The sequence below is a fragment of the Sapajus apella genome, unplaced genomic scaffold (genome assembly GCF_009761245.1).
Source record: "Sapajus apella isolate SASKATOON/1434 unplaced genomic scaffold, GSC_monkey_1.0 scaffold77, whole genome shotgun sequence".
Lineage (NCBI taxonomy): Eukaryota > Metazoa > Chordata > Mammalia > Primates > Cebidae > Sapajus > Sapajus apella.
The window spans coordinates 8,861,359-8,873,937 of NW_022437017.1; the positions used below are offsets into that span (position 1 = coordinate 8,861,359).

The 12,579-nt window shown below is 55.3% G+C and overlaps 1 protein-coding gene across 1 annotated transcript in view; it reads right to left on the reverse strand.

Annotated features, from left to right (window-relative positions):
• The window catches only part of TMPRSS9 (transmembrane serine protease 9), a 69,896-nt gene that overhangs the window by 4,415 nt on the left and 52,902 nt on the right, over positions 1–12,579 (reverse strand). The window contains exons 2-7 of the mRNA XM_032252496.1: positions 11,495–11,785; positions 8,816–8,952; positions 5,362–5,680; positions 3,525–3,696; positions 2,564–2,835; positions 1,491–1,627 (exon numbers count right to left, since the gene is read on the reverse strand). Of these exons, the coding sequence (XP_032108387.1) occupies positions 1,491–1,627; positions 2,564–2,835; positions 3,525–3,696; positions 5,362–5,680; positions 8,816–8,952; positions 11,495–11,785 (1,328 nt within the window). The remainder of the gene's footprint in view (positions 1–1,490; positions 1,628–2,563; positions 2,836–3,524; positions 3,697–5,361; positions 5,681–8,815; positions 8,953–11,494; positions 11,786–12,579) is intronic.

The window sequence follows — 12,579 nt, forward strand, 5'->3', positions numbered from 1 at the left end:
AGAGACAGGGTTTCATCATGCTGACCAGGCTGGTCTTGAACTCCTGACTTCAGATGAACCGCCCACCTCAGTCTCCCAAAGTGCTGGGATTACAGGCGTGAACCACTGCGCCCAGCCCTTGTTTTTTTGAGATACGGTCTTGCTCTGTTGCCCAGGATGGAGTGCAGTGGTGTGATCACGACTTACTGCAGCCTAGAACTCCTGGACTCAAGAGATCCTCCCACTTCAGCTGCCCAAGGAGCTGGGACCACAGGTGCCTGCCACTCGCCTGGCAAGTTTTTCTTTTTTTTTTTTTTTTGGTAGAGATGGGATCTCACCGTGTTGCCCAGACTGGTCTTGCAGTCCTGGCCTCAGCTGATCCTCCCATCTCAGCCCCCCGGAGCACGGGGATTACAGGCATGAGTCACCGCACTCAGCCTGAAAATTAACCTCTGTCTTTGCATGCGCGGTTGAGCCCTTCAGAAATCTGGGCCAGGCATGGTGGCTATGGCCAGGCGTGGTGGCTCAAGCCTGCAATCCCAGCAGTTTGGGAGGCCAAGGTGGGTGGGTCACTTGAGATCAGGAGTTCAAGACCAGGCTGACCAACATGGTGAAACCTGTGTCTAGTAAAAATACAAAAATTAGTCGGGTGTGGTGGCGCGTGCCTGTAGTACCAGCTACTTGGGAGGCTGAGACAGGAGAATCACTTGAGCCTGGGAGGCGGAGGCTGCAGTGAGCTGAGATCGCACCACTGCACTCCAGCCTGAGCAACAGAGCGAGACTCTGTCTCAAAAAGAAAAAAAAAGAAATCTAGGTCTGCACACACAGAACTGCCAAGTGAAAGGGTGTGGGTATTTAATCTGAATAACGCCCCGTGGCTGGGTGTGGTGGCTCACACCTGTAACCCCAGCACTTTGGGAGTCCAAGGCGGGCAGATCACAAGGTCAGGAGATCAAGACCATTCCGGCCTACATGGTAAAACCCCGTCTCTACTAAAAATACAAAAAAGTAGTCGGACGTGGTGGTGCGTGCCTGCGGTCCCAGCTGCTCGGGACGTTGAGGCAGGGGCCTTGCCTGAACCCAGGAAGCAGTGGTTGCAGTGAGCTGAGATCACGCCACTGCACCCCAGCCTGGCGACAGTGCAACACCCCAAAAAAAAAAAAAAAAAAAAAGGCAGGGTGCAGTGGCTCATGCCTGTAATCCCAGCACTTTGGGAAGCTGAGGTGGGCGGATCACCTGAGGCCAGGAGTTTGAGACCAACCTGGAAAAATAAATGAAACCCCGCCTTTACTAAAAAAAAAAAAAAAAATCGGCTGGACACAGTGGCAGGTGCCTGTAGTCCCAGCTACTCGGGAGGCTGAGGCAGGAGAATTGCTTGAACCCAGGAGGCAGAAGTTACGGTGAGCTGAGCTCACACCACTGCACGCCAGCCAGGCCACAGAGCAAGACTCCATCTCAAAAAAAAAACAAAACCAATAAACGCCACGCGGCTTTCCCCTGTGAACGGTTACCTGGCAGGAGTCGACTCCGCCTTCCAGGAAGCCCGCGCAGAGCATGCGGTCCGTGAGGGAGAAGTTGTAGAGCACGCCGCAGGTTTTCTGGTCTATAATCCCCACAGACGCCTTCTGCAGGAGCTCGGGCTTGGTGACTGCCAGGGAAAGAGCCCAGAAAGGTCACATGCGGAGTGGTGGCCACAGCAGCTCCAGTTCAGCTCCGCTAACAGCCCCGAGACGTGGCATGCCCACCCCACAGAGACGGAGGCTCACAGAGTTCCAGGAATTGCACAAAGCCATGGATTAAGAAGGAGGTAGACCTCAGATGCCTCACTCGGAGCCCACGGTCCCCACACGGCCGCTGCCTTAGCACCAGGGTAACGTGTAGGAGGCCATTCTGAGGTCGAGGGGAGCAGTGACTTGGGGCGGGAGGGGTCTCGGGATACACTAGCACATCGGCAGTGAACATTTTCTCCTTTCTTGAGATGGGGTCTTGCTCTGTTGCCCAGGCTGGAGTGCAGTGGCATGATCATGGCTCACTGCAGCCTCAAACTCTCGGGCTTGAGCGATTCTCCTGCCTCAGCCTCCTGAGTAGCTGGAACTATAGGCGTGCGCCACCACGCCTGGCTGATTTTTGTACGTTTAGCACAGTCGGGGTTTCACTGTGTTGCCCAGGCTGGTCTCAAACTCCTGAGCTCAGGCAGTCTGCCCGCCTTGGCCTTCCAAAGCGCTGGGATTACAGGCGTGAGCTACGGCGCCTGGCCTCCAGTAAACATTTTCTGTAAAGGGCCAGAGAATTAAATGTTTTCGGCTTTCAAGGCCAGTCTCTGTCACCGTTTTTTAACTCTGCTGCTATTGCAGGGCAGCAGCCATAGACAATCTGTTGGTATGTGAACGTGGCCCTTTTTCCAATCAAACTTTACAAAGAGGCAACGGCCAGATTTTCCCCTGAGACGCAATGGAGAGGTGAGTGGTGTGTGGGCATTGGGACCAGAGACAAAGGGACGAGGCACAGAGGTCCCTGTGCGGTGGAATTGGTTTAGGGTCCTGGAGAACGAACCCGCCATTCCCCTGAGTGGGGCAGGGCTCACCGTTTCCTTCCTGTGTATTTCCCCATCCGGAGATCATGCACTTCCGGCCCACGGGGAACTTCTGGATGGCCAGGGGCAGGCAGACAGGCTGGATGTACTTGTTGAAGGCCAGGGGGCTGGCCAGCTCCAGGACGGCCAGGTCGAAGTCCAGGATGCCAGGGTTGTAGAGGGGGTGCAGCACCACCCGCCGCAGCCCGACCTTCGCCGGGCTCCCGCCCAGCCCCAGGAGGGACGCAGTGCCCAGGTGGGCCCGGACCTGCTCCACCTTCGTGCTGTGGAGACAGGGCGCTCAGGCGTGCCCGCCCTCCGGATCACACCCACCTTTTTGGGGAGGGCCAAGGCTGATGGACTCCCCTGAGAAGCCCCGTGGGGCAGCCACCCCCCCCGAACCCTGGGAAGCCACACAGGGCTGCCTGGGCCCCAGGACCATTCCTCCAGCCCTCGGCTCCAGGGAGGAGGACCAGGGGAAGAGGGGCTGCCAGGCTTCTCCTGAAAAGGATCCCGATTTGGGGGACCTTGGGCAGGTCAGGGGAGCCTCAGGCTTCATTTTCTACCCCTGCGCCAAAGCCGCCCCCCAGTCCCTACGGCTTAGGAGTCTGTCTCTTTTTGGTTGAGCCAGGGTCTCGCTCTGTCGCCCTGTGGAGTGCAGCGGCACGATCCGGCTCCCTGCAGCCTCCACCTCCTGGGCTCAAGCAATTCTCCCGCCTCAGCCGCCTTAGTAGCTGGGACCACAGGTGCTGGCCGCCACGCCTGGAAATCTCCAAGATAAATGTGGCCTGGGTAGCAAGCAGCAGGGAAGGTGCCCTCCTCCCTCCACTGGGCGGGCCCTGTTTCTCCTCTGAAGCATTGCACTGGCCCTCTCCTGTCTCCCAGCTGCCCCGGTCCATGCTGCAGCCCCGGCAGGATGGTTTCTGACAGGGAGGGGAAGCCAGGCAGCCTTCCTGGAGGAGGCGGGCCTTACTGGTTGAAGCAGTGTGCGGCAGACAGCAGCCAGCGGTCGCCCACCACAGTTGCTCCGCAGAAGTGCCGGGCCCCTTCCTTCAGGCTGACCTGCCAGGGCACCTCCCCGGAGTCCGCTGCAAACCCGCCCACGATCCGGGGGGGCTTCTCCATCGCAGGCCTGGCCCCGCATTCTGGAAGGGGACACAAGACCAGGGCTGGGGATCCTGGCCTGCTCAGATGGGAGCGTGGGAGTGGGGGTTCCCAGGACACCAGCTGTACCCAGGCCTGTGCTGGTAATCACTCCCTCTCCACAGATGAAGCCGTGGAGGCTTCCAGGTGTCTGTAGCTTGCCCAGGGTCTCGAGGGAGGTACATGGCCCAGCTCAGGGGACAGAAGTTAACGTAACACACAGTGGCCCAGTCAGCCTCAGGACCCCCACAGCCCACAGAGGCAGCTTCACAGACATGCCAGGAAACCCAAGGTGTGGCTCAAAAAAGGAAGGGCAGGATCGTTAACGGGGCTTCGGAAGAGAGTGTGGGGCGCAGGTGAACTGAAATGAAGCATGGCTGGGTGCGGTGGCTCGCGCCTGTAATCCCAGTGCTTTGGGAGGCCGAGGTGGGCGGATCACCTGAGGTCAGGAGTTCGAGACCAACCTGGCCAACCTGGTGAAGCTCCATCTCTCCTAAAAATAAAAAAATTAGCCAGGCATGGCAGGCACCTGTAATCCTAGCTACGTGGGAGGCCATGGCAGGAGAATTGCCTGAATCCAGGAGGCAGAGGCTGCAGTGAGCTGAGATCACATCACTACTCCAGCTGGGTGACAAGAGCGAAACTCCATCTCAAAAAAAAAAACGGCCAGGTGCCACAGCTCATGCCTGTAGTCCCAGCACTTTGGGAGGCCGAGGCAGGCAGATCACCTGCGGTCGGGAGTTCGAGACCAGCCTGACCAACATGGAGAAACCCTGTCTCTACTAAAAATACAAAATTAGCCAGGCATGGTGGTGTCCGCCTGTAATCCCAGCCACTTGGGAGGCTGGGGTGGGAGAATCGCTTGAACCCAAGAGGTGGACGTTGCAGTGAGCCAGGGTCATGCCACTGCACTCCAGCCTGGGCAACAAGAGTAAAACTCCTCTTCAAAAAACAAAACAGGGCCGGGCGCGGTGGCTCAAGCCTGTAATCCCAGCACTTTGGGAGGCGGAGGCGGGTGGATCACGAGGTCAAGAGATCGAGACCATCCTGGTCAACATGGTGAAATCCCGTCTCTACTAAAAATACAAAAAATCAGCTGGGCATGGTGGCGCGTGCCTGTAATCCCAGCTACTCAGGAAGCTGAGGCAGGAGAATTGCCTGAACCCAGGAGGCGGAGGTTGCGGTGAGCCGAGATCGCGCCATTGCACTCCAGCCTGGGTAACAAGGGCGAAACTCCGTCTCAAAAAAAAAAAACAAAAAAAAAAATACAAAATTAGCCGGGCGTGGTGGCACGTGCCTGTAGTCCCAGCTACTCGGGAGGCTGAGGCAGGAGAATCGCTTGAACTTGGGAGGCGGAGGTTGCAGTGAGCTGAGATCACACCACTGCACTCCAACCTGGGCGACAGAGTGAGACTCCGTCTCAAGAAAAAAAAAAAAAACACATGAAAATATTCCACTGATAAATCGCCATAGTTAACAAGACATGGGCAAGACCTGTGGACCGAAAGATACCGTGAGGGGGCCGTACCAAATAAGATGGGGAAAAATGGATAAACGTGACTCTTTGGACAGGAAAACTCAAAATGAGGAAGATTCTATGAAGGCATCAGCTCCCTAAATCGAGATAGGAGCCTGCATCACCTTCTGCCTTTCCGCTCGGAAAATACCTTGCAGCTTCAGAACGGTGACCCAGTCAAGAGCCGCGGTGCTGGGGGCCGGCGTGGATTTGGTGGGGGTGTTGACCACGGAGCTCTGGGGACTGGTGGGCCAGGCCGTGCTGGGGGCAGCGGGGGCAGGAGCCGCCACGAGGGCCGGAGTCATGCTAGCTGTGGTGGTGGCCTCCAGGATCCAGTCACGCAGCCTGGTGACTCGGGCATAGACCCCGGGACGCCGCGCTTCTGCACAGCCGATCCCCCAGCTCACAATGCCGGCCAGAAAGAACCTGCCGGAGGGTTCCTCACACACCAGGGGTCCTCCTGAGTCACCCTAGGAAAGCAACACACCTCAGGATGGGTTGGCAGCAGCCAGTCCAAAAGCCGGCGCTGCGAGGCCCAAGCAGCAGCACCTCGCCGGCACTGCCAAGGCCTCTCTCCACGTGCGCTCACAGAGCACTCGTGGGCTGATCATGTCTCAGAACCTGTTTCCTCTTCTGTGGAGGAAGAAAAACATCCGAGACAGCTGGACTACAGGATGTCTAAGATGTCTTTCAGTCCTACCATGGACAGGTTAAACATGACCCAAATAACATCCCCTCCTCTTCTTAACCCAGTAGATCTTTGATAATGTCACCACTTGCCTAGGCTGACAGTATGGCTGCCATGCTGGCGCCTGCAGATATCTCACTGGTAGCTGTAGCATTGCTCCCAAAGTGCTTTATCTGCTCTCACTCGTCCGGCCTCACCAGTGTTTACCTTCCCATACCCAGCTCACCCCGTCACTCTCTTAGATTCTTTTTCTTTTTCTCTTTTTTTTTTTTTTTTTTTTTTTTTTTTGGAGACAGCGTTTTGCTCTGTTGCCCAGGCTGGAGTGCAATGGCATGATCTTGGCTTCCTGCAGCCTCTGCCTGCCAGGTTCAAGTGATTTTGCTGCCTCAGCCTCCCTAGTAGCTGGGATTGCAGGCAGCCGTCACCACGCCCAGCTACTGTTTTGTAGCTTTAGTAGAGACAGGGTTTCACCACATTGGCCAGGCCAGTCTCGAACTCCTGACATCAGGTGATCCGCCCGCCTCGGCTTCCCAAAGTGCTGGGATTACAGGTGTGAGCCACCTCGCCCGGCCTGTTTACGTTCTTAAACACGAGCCCGCTGTAGTAAGAGTTGCTAGCATTTTCTCCAGGTTCTGGCTTCAATATGGCCGTCTAAGCGCACACACATAGCAGTCTCCCTACCGGTCCTCACCCTCACCGGGCCTCAGAAACAAGAGCAAAGGCAAACACAAAAAAGAAAGGAATCCGGCTAGGTGTGGTGGCTCACGCCTCTAATCCCAACACTGGGAGGCCGAGGTGGGCGGATCGTGAGGTCAGGAGATCGAGACCACCCTGGCCAACATGGTGAAACCCCGTCTCTACTAAAATGAAAAATTAGCCGGGCGCGGTGGCGGGTGCCTGTAGTCCCAGCTACATGGGAGATGAGGCAGGAGAATCACTTGAACGTGGGAGGTGGAGGTCGCAGTGAGCTGAGATTACACCGCTGTACTCCGTCCACCCCGGGTGACTGAGACTCCATCCCAAAAGAAAAAGGAAGCCACAGCCATGCTAAAAAAATTAGGGAGGACCGGATGGAGGGCCAGAAACCACAGAAAATCACGAGAGGCTGACGGAGGTAAGGACGTGTGCAGAAGCTCGAGAGGAGAAAGCTTTCCCAAGGGGACCTGGCTTGGTTGGGTAGAAAAGGGATTTGGGGCCGGGCGCGGTGGCTCACGCCTGTAATCCCAGCACTTTGGGAAGCAGAGGCGGGTGGATCACAAGATCAGGAGATTGAGACCATCCTGGCCAACATGGTGAAACCCCATCTCTACCAAAAATACAAAAATTAGCCGGGCGTGGTGGCACGCGCCTGTAATCCCAGCTACTCAGGAGGCTGAGGCAGGAGAATCGCTTGAACCCGGGAGGCGGAGGTTGCAGTGAGCCAAGATCACTCCATTGCGCTCCAGCCTAGCACCTGGCGACGGAGAGAGACTCTCAAAAAAAAGGGATTTGGGCAACCACGAAGGCGACACAATGCAAGAACAGAAGCTGCTTATGTCCCCCCCCAGAGAAAATGAACAGCAAATACGAGCTCACATCAAGAACTGAGCAACATTTAAGAATTTTTAATTTCATGTTTTTGGGTCAGGCACAGTGGATCACTCCTGTAATCCCAGCACTTTGGGAGGCCGAGGCAGGTGGATCCCATGAGGTCGGGAGTTTCAGACCAACCTGACCAACGTAGAGAAACCCCATCTCTACTAAATATACAAAAAATGAGCCAGGTGTGGTGACACATGCCTATAATCCCAGCCACTCCGGAGGCCAAGGTGGGAGAATCGCTTGAAACCGGAAGGCAGAGGCTGCGGTGAGCCGAGATCGTGCCGCTGCACTCCAGCCTGGCGACAGCGTGAGAATCCGTCTCAAATAAAGAAATTAGCTGGGCCTGGTTTTGTGCGCCTGTAATCCCAGCTACTCCGGAGGCTGAGGCAGGAGACTCACCTGAACCTGGGAGGTGGAGGTTGCAGTGAGCCGAGATCATGCCACTGCACTCCAGCCTGGGCGACAAAGCAAGACCATCTCAAAAAAGAAGGAAAGCAGATTCCAGGTATCCAGCAGGGTCAGCTTTGAGTGACCTCTAATTTTCTTTTCTTTTCTTTTTGAGACAGAGTCTCGCTCTGTCGCCCAGGCTGGAGTGCAGTGGTGCGATCTCGACTCACTGCAACCTCTGCCTCCGAGGTTCAAGCGAGTCTCCTGCCTGTCTCTTGAATAACTGGGATTACAGGTGCACGTAAACCGTGCCCGGCTAATTTTTCTGTTTCTACTGGAAATGGGGTTTCAACATGTTGCTCAGGCTGGTCTCAAACTCCTGACCTCAAGTGGTCCACCTGTCTCGGCCTCCCAAAGTGCTGGGTTGACAGGCTTGAGCCGCCGCGCCCGGCCTCTCCTGGAAGCTTCTTGATTTGAGCCTGAAGCTCCCTAATGGCCAGCTGACCACCCTGGGGCAAGAGTCCACGGGGTTCCCACAGACCAGCCTTTCCTGTCCAGATGGAGAGGAACTGATGCCCAGGGTGTGTGCTGGCATCATTCCTGCAAGAGATGTTTCTTGGGGGGCATGTTGTGTCAGGGCAGGTGCTGGGGACAGGGTCTGTATCACACAGAAGTCCCAGTTTATAGGGCAGCTGGGGGGATTTCCACAGGGACCCCATCACAGGCAGCCTCTGGGGCCCCTTGGGAGGGAGTGGGGAGCCATGGAGGGTAGAGGAGGGAGAGTAGTCAGGTTAGAGCTGGAAGAGCCCCTAAGCGGCATCTGCCTCTCAGTCCCAATTGCTTTAAAATTCCTCAAGAACGGGCATCCAGGGATCTGTGAACCCCTCAGCACTTGAATACGCTCGTGTCTTTCTGTGTTTTTCTGGGGTCTGGGGCGTTGGGGGCTCACCTGGCAAGAGTCCACCTTCCCGTCCAGGTAGCCGGCGCACAACATCCTGTCAGTGAGCGAGTTGCCATACAGGCTGGCACACAGTGCCTGGTCCAGCAGCTCCACAGTGGCTTTCTGTAGCACCTCTGGCTTGACCACTGCCCCAATGTGGAGAGAAAAGGGCAGGGTGAGAGCGCCGGAGCCCCGGCAGCCACTTTGTGCTGGGAGGCTGAAGGACATACCCTCTCTGAGCCTCCCTCAGTCTCCCCAGCTGCAAGTGTGGCTGCCTACAACACCTGGCTCTGAAACCACAAAAGGTCAATACCCCACCCGGTGACACTCTCTGCCTGGACAGGGAAGAGGCATCAGACTTAACAACCCCAGCCCAGGGTCCTCCTCTCCCCGCTGTGAGCCCAGTCCACCCTCAGCATTCCCTGTATAAGGGGCCAGCAGGCCTCAAATTATCAGCCCCCGAATGTACCCAGCATCGCCCTGTCTCATGCCCATCCTTGCCTGGGTCCCGACAGCTGTCCATACTCACTTCTTTTACTCTGATCCCACGCCACTGAAATCCATTCCCTTCCCGGCAGCCACCGCCACCCTTGCTAAACATTAAATCAGCTCTCATCAGCTCCAGCCCCAGGGGAGCTGTCCTCCCACCCCAGGGCCTTTGCACATGCCGCTCCTGCTGCCTGAAATGCCTGTCCCTGCAGAATCTGCCTGACTTCCTCCATCACTCTCTCCAGGAGGCGTCTCCTGAACTATTTAAAGCTGCAGCCTCCACCCCTGCCTTGTTTTCCTCCACTGGATTCATCTTCTGTCAGACATCTTGTGGGTGACTGAACACCAGCCCCTGCAACTACACCGTGCAATGCGGTAGCCACTGGCCACATGCAGCTATTCAGATGCACTATTTTTTTGAGCCAAAGTCTCACTGTCGCCCAGGCTAGAGTGCACGATCTCTGCTCACTACAACCTCCGCCTCCCAGGTTTAAGCGATTCTCCTGCCTCAGCCTTCAGAGTAGCTGGGATTACAGGCACGCACCACCATGTCCAGCTCATTTTTTGTATTTTTAGTAGAAACGGGGTTTCGCCATGTTGGCCAAGCTGGTCTCAAACTCCTGACCTCGTGATCTGCCCACCTAGGCCTCCCAAAGTGCTGGGGTTGCAGGCGTGAGCTACCGCGCCTGGCCAGATGTGCATTTAAGTGCATTAAGATCCATTTTTTTGGCCAGTTGTGGTGGCTTACGCCTGTAATCCCAGCACTTGGTGAGGCCTAGGTGGGCAGATCATGAAGTCAGGAGTTTGAGACCAGCCTGGCCAACATGGCGAAACCCCGTCTCTACTAAAAATACAAAAAGTAGCCAGGCGTGGTGGCAGTTGCCTGGAATCTCAGCTACTCAGGAGGCTGAGGCAGGAGAATCACTTGAACCCGGGAGGCGGAGTTTGCAGTGAGCCAAGATCACACTACTGCATTCCAGCCTGGATGACAGAGGGAGACTCAATCTCAAAAAAAAAAAAAAAAAAAAAAAAAGGCGGCAGAGTGTGGCCCTGTTCAGCCTCCGCTACGACCAAGCCCATGAGGCAAATGTTTTCGTCATGCTGCGCCTGTCTGCAGATGATCTCAAAGATCCCACAAGTGGCGGGGGCCGTGGGTCATGCTGATCATCCCAGCACTCTGGGAGGCCAAAGCTGGGGAATCCCTTGAGTCCAGGAGTTCAAGACCAGCCTGGGCAATAGAGTGAGACTCGTCTCTACATTTTTTTTTTTTTTTAATTAGGCAGGTACGGTGGCTCATGTCTGTAATCCTAGCTACTCTGGACACTGAGGTGGGAGGACTGCTTGAACCCAGCATTTCGAGGCTGCAGGGAGCTATGATCTCACCACTGCACTCCTCCTGGGTGACAGAGTGAGAGCCTGTCTCAAAAAAAAAAAAAAAAAAAAAGCCAGGCATGGTGGCTCACACCTGTAATCCCAATACTTAGGGAGGCTGAGGCAGGTGGATCACTTGAGGTCAGGATTTTGAGACCAGCCTGGCCAACATGATGAAACCCTGTCTCTACTAAAAATACAAAATTAGCTGGTCGTGGTGGCAGGTGCCTGTAGTCCCAGCTACTCAGGAGGCAAAGGCAGGAGAATTGCTTGAACCCAGGAAGCAGAGGGTGCCGTGAGCCGAGATGGCACTATTGTACTCCAGCCTGGGCGACGAGTGAAAATCCGTCTCAAAAAAAAAAAAAAGAAAAAAGCCGGGTGCGGTGGCTCACGCCTGTAATCCCAACACTTTGGGAGGCTGAGGCAGGTGGATGACTTGAGGTCAGGCGTTCAAGAGCAGCCTGACCAACACGATGAAACCCCGTCTCTACTAAAAATACAAAATTAGCTGGGCGTGGTGGAGGGTGCCTGTAATATCAGCTACTTGGGAGGCTGAGGCAGAATGGCTTGAACCCAGGAGGTGGAGGTTGCGGTGAGCTGAGATCACACCATTGCACTCCAGCCTGGGCACCAAGAGTGAAACTCCATCTAAAAAATAAAAATAAAAAAAAATTCCCAGTAGCTTCTATGATGGGGTGATAGATACATTTTAGCAAGCAGTGGAATTCATGAATACAACATCAGAGAGTAATGCACCCCACCGTGTTTTCCTGTGCTGTCTGCCCGCCCTCCTGCCTGAGCTCCCTTGAGGCCAAGGAAGATGCTCACGGAAGTCCTCCTTCAGGTAGCCCCAGCCCGAGATCAGGCACTTCTTGCTGGGTGGGAAGACGTGCGTGGCGGCTGGGAGGCACACGGGCTGGATGTGCCGGCCGAAAGCCAGAGGGCTGGTCAGCTCCAGCACGGCCACGTCGAAGTCAGCTGTGTCCGCGTTGTACAGGGGATGCTTGATGATCTGGGCCACCCGGGCCCGCACGGTGCTGGCCTCTGAGCCACTGAGGTGGGTCGTACCCACGTAGACCACCCACTCCGTCGGGTCCTGGAATCTGCAGGAGGGAACGCCTCAGCTCAGAGGCCACCACGGGTCAGAGCCGTCGGCGGAGGCAGACGGGACACTCACCTTAGATACAAAACTTAAGGGGTGTCCCACCTAAATGAATATTTATTAATAGTATTTACAGGCCGGACGAGGTGGCTCACGCCTGTAATCCCAGCGCTTTGAGAGGCCGAGGTGGGTGGATCACCAGGTCAAGAGATCGAGACCATCCTGGTCAACATGGTGAAACCCCGTCTCTATTTATTAAAAAAAATAAAAATAAAAAGTATTTATAAATATCACGCCGGGCACGGTGAGTCCTGCCTTAAATCCCACACTTTTTTTTTTTTTTTTAAAGATGGTGTTTCACACTGATGGCCAGGCTGGTCTTGAACTCCTGACCTCAGGTGATCCACCCACCTCGGCCTCCCAAAGTGCTAGGATTACAGGCGTGAGCCACTGCGCCCGGCCCAAATCCCACACTTTTGGAGGCTGAGGCAGGAGGTTCACTTGAGCCCAGGAGTTTGAGACCAGCCTGGGCAACATAGCAAAACCCACTCTTTAAAAGGAAAAGAAAATAGAAGTATTAGCTGGGTGTGGTGGTGTGCACCTGAGTCCCAGCTACTAAGGAGGCTGAGGTAGGAGGATCGCTTGAGCCTGGGAGGCTGAGGCTGTAGTGAGCTGTCACTGAATCACTGCACTCCAGCCTGGGCAACAGAGTGAGACCTGTCTAAAAAAAAGAAAAAAAATCGCAGGTGCAAAAGAATGCATGATGCATGAAGTCTCAACATTTTTTTTTTTTTTTTTTTTTTTTTTTTTT